Source organism: Ostrea edulis, chromosome 10, assembly GCF_947568905.1.
Source record: "Ostrea edulis chromosome 10, xbOstEdul1.1, whole genome shotgun sequence".
Classification (NCBI taxonomy): Eukaryota; Metazoa; Mollusca; class Bivalvia; order Ostreida; family Ostreidae; genus Ostrea; species Ostrea edulis.
In genome coordinates, this window is record NC_079173.1 from 26,332,934 (window position 1) to 26,343,538 (window position 10,605).

At 33.7% G+C, this 10,605-nt stretch overlaps 1 protein-coding gene across 1 annotated transcript; it reads right to left on the reverse strand.

The window, feature by feature from the left end:
- Positions 1-3: 3 nt before the first annotated feature.
- LOC125661232 (uncharacterized) lies at positions 4-2,315 on the reverse strand. Its single transcript, XM_048893165.2, has 3 exons — positions 2,139-2,315; positions 1,553-1,815; positions 4-1,060 (listed from the first exon to the last, which is right to left on the reverse strand). Exons 1-3 carry the CDS (start codon positions 2,313-2,315, stop codon positions 4-6), a joined length of 1,497 nt encoding a protein of 498 aa, XP_048749122.1.
- Between the last annotated feature and the right edge of the window lie 8,290 nt (positions 2,316-10,605).

Sequence of the window (10,605 nt, forward strand, 5' to 3'; positions counted from 1 at the left end):
GTTTTATTTTTTCTGCTTTATTAATGGCCTTCTGAATAACGTAAGAAGATTGGCCACGGTCCACAACTGGTTCACTGATCCTGCAATTGAGAGTGGTACTGTTGATTGTAGTAGTTTATATTCCTTCACCCTCTTGATATGCCGTTCAACATGTATTCTTAGTGATGCAATTTTCTGGTTGTCTTCTATTTGTGAAGCTGTGAATTGGCCATCTGCGCACAAGAAATGTGGGGTTGCCACTGAAATTCCGGTGTCTTTCAATACATTATTCAGGACAAAACCCTTATCTGCCATTATTTGGTCGCCTGTCTCCATGAGTTCAATAAGGCCACAGCGTTTAGTAATTTCAACATCAGACATGCATCCAGAATATAAAGAGGATATAAAAGTGATTGATCCATTAGGTGCTATTCCTACTAGACCCTTCCATGTGTTGTGGCTCTTGTAGGTTGAAAATGTTTTAGATGCAAGGGCCAGTGAGGATGGTCTTTCTGAGAAAATCTCGGTACAGTCTATGATGATGCGAGTCTTTGGATATGAAACTTTGAAATCATTAGGCATATGCTGTAATATTTTTTCTCGTGATGGCCAGATATTTATACCTCCCAACAAAAAATACATGTAATTTCCCCAGGTTATATTTTTCCTGCTTACTGTGGACTTATGAATATTAAATCGTACAGATAAATCATCAGATAGGAAACCACATTTCAATCTACATAGAAACATGAAGAGCTCGTCAATTGAGTCCATTGCTTTTGGTCTACCTCTACTACTCAATTCATCAACTTGGCTGTAGTAAACGCTTTTCATGCGAAGAGCGGTTGGTTTAATTGCATTGTAGAATGTAAGAAATAAAGCATAACTGGGAAATCCTGTGTAAAATTCTACCATTTCATTGTCAAATGAAAATCGGTTGATACCAAAGCGTTCGAGGGTCAATTTTTTATTTAAAGCTTCTATTTCTTCATTCTTAGCTTTAATTTCTGATTCTTTATCTTCCAAAATCTTCTGCAGTTCAGCAAGCTTTGCACTACACTCAATATGGGGGTCTTTGTTTCTGTAAATAAAAAAACCCATAAAATAAACATTGAAAGTATCATGTACATATGTATTTAAATTCAACAACAAAAACAAAATTGACTTTTCAGTATTGTCTCACTTTTCATGAATTATTAAAATGGAAAATTCAACTTCATACCATGTTGTGTGTGTGTAAAATTTACAAAACATAAATTGTTTATCAAGTAAATGAACATTTATCGTTAATAACAGATGGTTACTGTATATACATGTTTGTATGTAATCATCTACACGTAAATGTTAATCTGTGAGGGGTTCAAGCTGTGAAATTCTTCTTATGACACAAAATATTGTGTTTAATTTATCTCAAGCTGTGTCATATCTACTCACAAATACATACTTTATGCAATTATGTATTTTTATATGTGATTGATGGACAATTATTGAGCATTATACATTGGTCACAAAGGCAAAATAAATTGAAAAAAAAAAAAAATAGAAACATGGTTTAGGGGCATGCACAACTTACTCATCTGATGACACTTCTGGCAAATTTTCATCATGTAAATCATCACTTGTTTGCAGTTCTTGGGAGGAAGAAGGTACATGTATCTCGGCTAATACTTTTTTGTGTTGCGAAGTCCTTTCTTTCGGTGGCTTTCTTGTATTGACTTCACCAGTCCACTGGAATACTGAAGGAACAGCGTCAGGCTTTAGGCATTTTCGGACAAGTGTCCATCTGAAGTCCTCAGTCTTAAAATGTCGTGAACACACAACAGTGTTACCTCCGATCTAAACAGAAATAGAGGAGATCCAGTTTTTTCATTGGTTTCGTTATATATAAGAAAATACCATTTCAAATATATCAAAAAGTCGAAGTCATGCAGAAGTACGCAAACACATTTTACCATGCAAAAACAAACGTGATAGCTTCCTCTTAAATAACCGCATAAAATATTTTTATGACTCTTTTTCGGGTAATTTATTTTTATGTTATAAATAACACGTTCATAGTAAATCAATTTCTAGTCCTTTTTTACCACAAATATAAAATAACAGCCGTTGTCGTATGAAAAATCATAATGTAAACAACGCACGCGTGCATGCATGTTTACCTTAAAAAGCGGCCCTTCATCCCGACGGATAGCAATAATCCATCTTCTCCTCAGGTCAGGTTTTTTCAAGGATGGTATTTTATGAAAACTGAGTTCTTTGTGGAGCCTTGCGTTCCCGTTGCATTGCGGAACACAACAGTATTCATCGCGTTTTGGAATCGGCACTTCCTCAGCCATGTTGTAATTGTTGCGGAGGAGAAACCTAGCTTAGCCTCGTTTTCAACTTAATGACCTGGGGTCAATGAATACATGAATATCTTTTGAGATCGGTCTATATTGGGGCTAAGTATAAACAATCTTTTTTTTCTTCAGATTTTTGGGCATTATCTTATACATGTCTGCTGAGAAGTTTCAGTCGATAGACATATATTGGTCAACGCACGCCCGTATCGGAACAACCTAGTATCAAGAATTATGTCTAGAAATATGTTTTAAGAGGTTGAATATAAGAAGAACAACTTTTATTAAATATAATGCAAGTACATTTAAATTTAGTGATTGAAAGTAAGTACTTGAACATTCGTATACATGTACAATGAACTTGGGGAGGAAAACCGGGCATTATTTTCTCATAGCATTTGATATCATAATGGTGTTGTTGCCTAGCAACCAAATATATTTGAGTATGAAAAATTGATTTTTTTAGATTTTAACAGGAAAGATCTTTGTTTTAATGTTGCAATATTTATACTATTTAGTGGGATACAATGGCAAAACGTCATATTATTAGAAAATGATGAATATGTATATGAAGTACGAAATTTTCATTTTATGACCTTTGACCTTAATTCTCTTCATTATATTTTTTCTTAAAAACCTTTTAAAATGATTAAGATCTAGTCAAAGATTATATTTTTAAAATAGCTTGACATTTACTAATCATCATGCAATGTAATTATGTTTGAATTGTGTCGAATGGATGTAGAAAGGCAAATTATGGTCAAAATTACACCATGAGTGTTGTTACTTAGCAACCAAAAATATTTGTTTGTCAATAAAATTGATTAATTTGATTGTGATGTTTTTGTAGTATTTCAAAAGACATATCAGCTCATACATTTAGAATTTCCTATTTTTGACTCGAATCCAGTGAGAGGGGTCGTAATATATATATTCCAGAGAAAAAAGATTGCAAAAATGTGCACTTAAATGACCTTTGACCCCGTAGAACTCTTTGTGGTCATGGGATAACATGACAAACTTTATGAAAAAAATGTTCCCTGTCCAATTCGTAACAAAATTATATATCACATGCCTACCTAAAATCGTGATACATGCAGATGTAACTCGATTTAAAAATATTGTCATTTAGTCTTTAAAAACCTCTACAATGTGCCTGTAGAGAAAGGGTTAAGAAAAAATGAAATCACGTTTTGGAACACCACACAGTGCTCAAAATTATAGTAAACATACCGTACAGTGGTAAATCATTCTAACAGCTTTGAATAAATATGCATGTGTATATAGAATGCCTTTTCCTTACGTGAATGTGGGTACATTTGCTGTCAATATGTAAAAACTATACAAAAACGCAGAGGAATATTTCATGTATTATCTATTGATAAAATAAAATAAGCAAAGTGTATATATATATACAATTCACAATTACTTTAAGTAAAAGGCAAATACATAAATACTACTGTACTTATAAACATGACATGTATGCTTGCCAAGCAAACGCGTAGAATGCGGACGACTGTTTACCTGGGTCTACTCGTAATATCTGTAAAGGACAGCAGATGTACGTGTACACCCGTCGAACTACTCTAAGTAGTTGTAAAACTCCCTTTATTTGCATAATCCATGAAACAAAACGATAAACTCAATTTGGATTCCAACAGTAAATACCATTCTCTATTGTACAGAATGCGATACACTTAGCCCGTGCCGATCAGTTATCTTCAACCAGGGGAAGTATGATTTACTGGTAAGAATATTGTGGATTTTTAAAAATTAGGAAATAATTTAGGTACATAAATTAGTTATGCATATAAGAGAGAGAGAGAGAGAGAGAGAGAGAGAGAGAGAGAGAGAGAGAGAGAGAGAGAGAGTATAAAGATAATCTAATATTTTCGGTAGGTGCACATCTCCGATACCTGTTGAATATATGCCCGTGTTTGACAGCGTGGTTTTTTTGTGTGGCGAATATACCTTGTGGATTATATATTATGCATATGGCCTGCACCTTTATTTTGGAAGAAATGATATAAATAATCTATGTTATGCTCTTTGCTTATTCCATTCTATCAGTATGTTAATGGCAAATGATTTATCCGCATTTATTTTATAAAAAAACTGCAAATACTTGCATGCACTGGCAAGTATGCAAGAACAGCTTTCTTTGTTTTTGTTTCTTTTTTTTGCTTTTTTGTCTAACTTATCTAAACTTCCAGAATGTTGCATTGTTATTCAATAAATATTTTGTAATTTTGAGCAAAGTATAATGTTTTCAAATGTGATTTTATGTGTCTCTCATTCCCTATATATTACTATCGGAGATGTGCACTGGTCAAATCCACCTAGAAAAATCACTCAGGTGTGACAATCACATTTGGGGTATACAGTACCCGTAACGTTATTCTTAACATTCCTATCGTGTTCTATCGTGCGTGTATCCTGTCGTATCGTGCGTGTAAAATATCGTATCGTGCGTGTATTCTATCCTATCGTGTATCAGGTTTTCCGTTTTCTATCGTGTTTTGCGTTTATCAGGTCTATCGTGTATCGTATTTTGCGTGTATCAAGTTTTCCGTTTATCGTGTAGCTTCGGAAACTATCGGGATCGTATATTAAATCTAATGAAAAAGTAAGATACTTTCCGAAAGTTTTATTCGTTTTGTTAAAGAAGCAAGTTTTAGGAATCGAGGAAAGACAACTTATATTTGAAGGAGAACATAAAGCTGTCGATTTTAAGACAGGAAAAGAGCTTGATGTCTGTCCAGAGAGGGCAAAAATTTATCGCAATTTCATTCTAAGTAGTCTGGAAAGTAGGCAGTGGTTTGTTGAGCAAACGGGGACAGGAAAACTGAAAGCTCCTTCATCTGGAGTTCACAAACATTTCCTTGTCTAGAAATAATTATTTGTAATTAACACTAACAGAGAAATAGGAAGTTCCGATCTGAAAAGAAAAATCAGTAAATTATATTGTTTATTACAAAAAGTTTAATAATGGTTCTTTTTCTTCCGATTTTGTTCACCTGTATTCAACTTATATATCAACTACTGAACTTGTGCGCGTTCTTATCTATCTGATTTTGTGTATCAACCGTGTTTTGACAGTAAATATTATCAGGGACATTGTATTTCACACATTTAGAAGATTGTTTTAAAAGAGTGCAAGGGTATATTACATCTCCCAAAATTCTGCTCAATTGGGCACGATTCAGCTGTCATCGTTTTCTTATTATTATTTGTACATGTACACATATACCAAAAGTCGTACGTGTAGATACTGGAAATGTATGCTGGTTTTGATGTTTATTTGAATTGTTTACATGCTAAACACAAACATTTTAAAGCGTCTCTAAATTGCGACTTTAAATCAAGCCGGGTTTCGTATATGTTTTTAATAGTTTATTTATTTTTTGTTAACAAAATATCAATTCATATAAATATTGTTCCATTACTTATGACTATCAATTATCACTCATAGTGTAGAAATATCTAACATATGAGCATATGGAGTAATGCATTTGATTGTATTTAAAGCGGTCATTATGAAAATAATTGTATTTGTTGAATGAGCGGTGAACTCAGAGTTTGATGCAAAATAACCCCCCCCCCTCCTCGCTACACATTACTTAATTTTATTTGATATCCAAGATAGTAGACATTAGAATAAGAGAGCTATTGAAGCATGATATCACTACAGTATATTACATTTTGTTAATTCCCTGTTTAATTGCTAAACGCTTGGCATCAAGTGTGAATGCCACGGGTCCTCGGAGATGACCTTAAAAACAGACACCCCGTGTCACGATAGGTGTGGCATGCTAAAAAACCCTCACTGCTCAATGGTCGTAAAATTTTGCCGAGCATAAGCCTAAATTTAAAAGTTCTTCACTGGTCATGGTGACGTCTCCATATGAGTGAAATATTCTCGAGCGAGACGTTAAGCAAGATAAAAATCAATCACTCCCTATATGATTCATATATTAAACATTCAAGGTTACAATATACGTTTTAGAATCATTGGCTGAGAAAATTCATATATATATATATCAAATAATGAATTCAATACCATATATAGTTTAGATTCCGGATTTTAGTTGTAATGACGTTAAAAAAACATAAATAGAATTGTACGAAAATAAGAAATAAACGTACAACCTTGGATAAATAAATTATAGCTTTAGGTATATATTGAGTATTGAAATCCTTCAATATTATTATCAACAAAATGTTATTATTTTGTACGTATCAAACTTTCGTTCTGTCTAAATTGTTTCTAAATTTACAACATTTCTATCACGTTTTCCGTTTATCGTGAAGATTGTATATCGTGTTTTGCGTTTATCAGGTCTGTCGTGAAGATCGTTTATCAGGTTTTGCGTTTATCAGGTTTACCGTGTATCCTATAGTATCGTGCGTGTATCCTATCGTATCGTGCGTGTATCCTATCCTATCATGCGTGTATCGTGTTATATCGTTTATCATGTCAAGAATAACGTTGCGGGTACCGTATACGGGTAGAGTAAATTAGGCTACCTGAGAGAAATATGGCGGATAAGATGAGAAAGGTGTACGTATTTATTAATTCATGTCAGCTTTAATATCTACTTTCAATAAGATATCTAAGAATGAAGCAGACGTGGACGACTCTGTGGTGCCTTTTATTTCTAGCTCACATGGATATATCGAATCGCTTTATGGCTGAAAGTTATTATTGTTAATAGAAAAAACGTTGTCGATATACAGTGTATCTAAAGGTCCAAGCGCATTTAAAACAACCCAAGAGAATCTGAGAATATTAACACATATTATTAGAATGGATAAAATTATACCTTTTCTTTTGTTTAGCTTATCAAATCATTGGAAAACTTCAAAACCTTATATTAAAAACGCTAATTTAATCAAAAATTGATAAAAACACCAACTTACTCTAAGGACTACAGAAACCCGGAGTCAACACAAAACACCCCAAAATATAAGTAACGTAGATTACAAGAAACGCAACATAGATTACCAGATTATCATTTAGCAATTAAATACTGCCACCGTGTCCATTTAAGTCAGCTCTTCTCACATTATAAGATCGTTGCAACGATGCAGTTTGCCAACTCCCCCTAGGGATCTTATTCCACCTCTGATGTGTCCAGAGGGTCCGTGTTGCCCAACTATCTATTTTGTATTGCTTATAATAGTTTTGAGATTGATTACTGTTCGTTATCTTCACCTTCCAACCTATCATTAGGTCAAATGCTATCTGACTTGTTTCATATCGATTGTTAAAACGTTCTTGGTACACTGATTTTAACTACAGATAACTACATTTACTTGATGAAGATATAGGGCTCACCACGGGTGTGACCGATCGACAGGGGATGTTTATTCCTCATAGACACCTGATCCCACCTCTGGTACATCTCGGCGTCCGCATTTGCCCAACCCTCTATTTGTATTGCTTACAGGAATTATGAGATCGGCCTGACGTGTTTCATGCCGATTGCTAGGCCGTTCTTGGCACACTGATATTGACTACGGACAACTCCATTTACCTGATCAAGGTATAGGGCTCAAGGCGGATGTGACCGACCGACAGGGGATGCTTACTCCTCCCAGACACCAGATCCCATCTCTAGCATAGCAAGAGGTCTGTCATTGCCCAACTCTATTTTTATTGCTAATAGGAGGTATGAGATTGATCAATGTTCGTTATCTTCACCTTTCATCACTGTTCGTTATCTTCACCTTTCATTAATGGCGTGTAGTAAAACTTTATGATCAATTCATTCATCCGACACCATTGTCAATGTTCTAATTATCGTTGATTTACTGATTGTATATCGTTTAACGATATCAAGAATTTTTCACTGGTGAAAGTTTTGATAATAACTGATATTTTTGCAGTTGGTACTGAACATGTATGTTGGTGCTGAGAATTACTGACATTTACTGTGGTTTTTACTGTGAATTCTGATATTTAATGATAAGTGCTTTGAGGAAAGTACTTTCGGAATACATTCTCTACACACTGGTGGAGATTGATTGATCAACGCTTCAATGATGAAATACATAATTGTCTAAAATGATTCAATACGTGAGAGCATGGTATCTGCACTAAATTTGGCTTCAAACAAGTAGTTTAAATCAATAACGAACAATTTGTCGATTTTCTAATAATAATAATAATTTCCATTAAGCTTGTTGATCAGAAATTATCCAGGCAACTCGAAATAAAAACATCAATTTATCCTCTATCTGTGTTTTATGTCTAATGCTGTTTCTTTATTGTTTTGGGACGTTAATGGTAAACGAACATATAAGGTTTATGGTAGCTAGGGAAAACTAAGGTCCGCCACAATCTCCCTATATGTATATAGAACTATTCCACTATCACCTGGGATGATATCTATGTCGATTAACTGATTCGATAAACAAGCTCCTGTTCTGGGTATGATCGATTTGCTTTGTAATTTTGCATTGACTCAAAACAAATCCCCAACCTATATTTTATATAGATATACGGGTGGTAACATCTTATATGCAAATTTGCATTATAATGAGATTCAATGTTGAAAACTGACTAGTAATAAGTCGATATTACAGTTATTAGGCCTTTAACTCTACATTGAGATATATCGACGACGTTTTACCTATTAACGAAATAATTTTCATTCCATATTTCCATATAAATTTGAAATAAGAAAAACACCACATATACATCTACATCTGCTTTGTACTAAGATATTTTATTGAAAATAAATCTTTACGACAAACTAACGAAACACGGAATTATTTCAGCTTCTCCATCAACTTCCAATATCTACATAACATATAGTAGTATCTCTTTATAACCTGTATATGATGTTTAATATCTTAACTGATTCAATACCCAAAACCTTGTTCTCCTTATGATCTGTTTTATTAAGGCAGGTTTCTTACAAACAATTGTAAGTTGACATTACAGGAGTTTCAACAGTCTCGTTTAAGGAGACCGTTTTGCGAATTATATGCTCGTTAAAACGATCTACATTACCAATACAGCCTGCCATTGAGTCAAGTTATGTCTAATGTGTTTCATACTAATTGTTAGGTCATTCTTTACACACTGGTGTTGACTGCGGATCACTCCGCTTATAGGGCTCATGGTAGATGTGACCGGTCGACAGGGGGTCCTTACTTTTCTAAAACACCTGTCCCCATGTCTGGTTTACCCAGGGGTCCATGTTTGTCCGACTCTTAATTTCGTATTGCTTATAATAGATATAAGATTCATCACTGTTCAACATTGTTCATTTTCTTCACCTCCTCTGCATACAAATAATTATCATATATATATATATATATATATATATATATATATATATATATATATATACTTACAGTGTCTCTAGCTTCGTCAATGCATCAAAGATTCCATTTGGTAACGTTGCTATTTTATTTCCCCACAAGTCTCTGAATCAAAAAGATTTCCTGATTAACCTTAATTGATCAACGCTCAAATGAAGAAATAAATCATTTTCTAGACTGATCCAATCTGCGACAGCATATTTTGCACGAAATTTAGTTTTAAACAAGTAATTTGAATCCATCACGAACGTTTAGTCAATTATCTAATAATTATATTTTGTTTTAAACGTGTTGATCAGAAATTATCCAGTCAACTCGAAATAAAAACATCACAGAATTATCTATCTGTGTTTTATATTTGAATATCTTTTTTTTATTGATTTGGGACGTTAATGGTAAACGAACACATAAGTTTTATGGCAGTTAAGAAAAAAATAAGGTCTGTCACCATCAGATTCCTATATGTATGTAAAAATATTTCACTATCACATGTGTACGATATCTGCGTCACCCAACTCATTCGATAAACAAGCGCATCTATGTATGATTGATTTTGCTTTATAATTTCTCATTGACTCAAAAGAAATCCCCAACTTATAGTTTATATAGATGCACGGGTGGCAACATCTTATATGCAATTTACTTTATAATGTGAACCAATGTTGAAAGATGAATATTAAATTAAATTCCCCATATTCTCATTTTGTATGTAATGAAAATAATATTCTCTTATTCGGTGTATATAACACACCTCAAATTCTGTTTGGAGCCTTTTTTATTGTGCCCTAATTGGAATCTCACTTCACTGGACTTTAAACCGCCATAGTCCGTGCTGAATTCAATTTGGACACGGCAGTCTAGCAGAAAGGACGCTTTTATACTTCTCTGCATAACAGTTTATATTAATCAGCAAACTTTTTCCATTTCTATACATGACATATATGTACATTTGCCT

What these genes read in the sequence shown, in the direction of transcription:
- LOC125661232 (XM_048893165.2), bottom strand. Translation starts at nt 2,315, where the DNA reads ATGGCTGAGGAAGTGCCGATTCCAAAACGCGATGAATACTGTTGTGTT. An exon ending in ATGAAGGGCCGCTTTTTAAG is followed by an intron (nt 1,816 to 2,138) that starts GTAAACATGCAT and finishes ATTTCTGTTTAG; the next exon opens with ATCGGAGGTAACACTGTTGT. An exon ending in CCAGAAGTGTCATCAGATGA is followed by an intron (nt 1,061 to 1,552) that starts GTAAGTTGTGCA and finishes TTTTATTTACAG; the next exon opens with AAACAAAGACCCCCATATTG.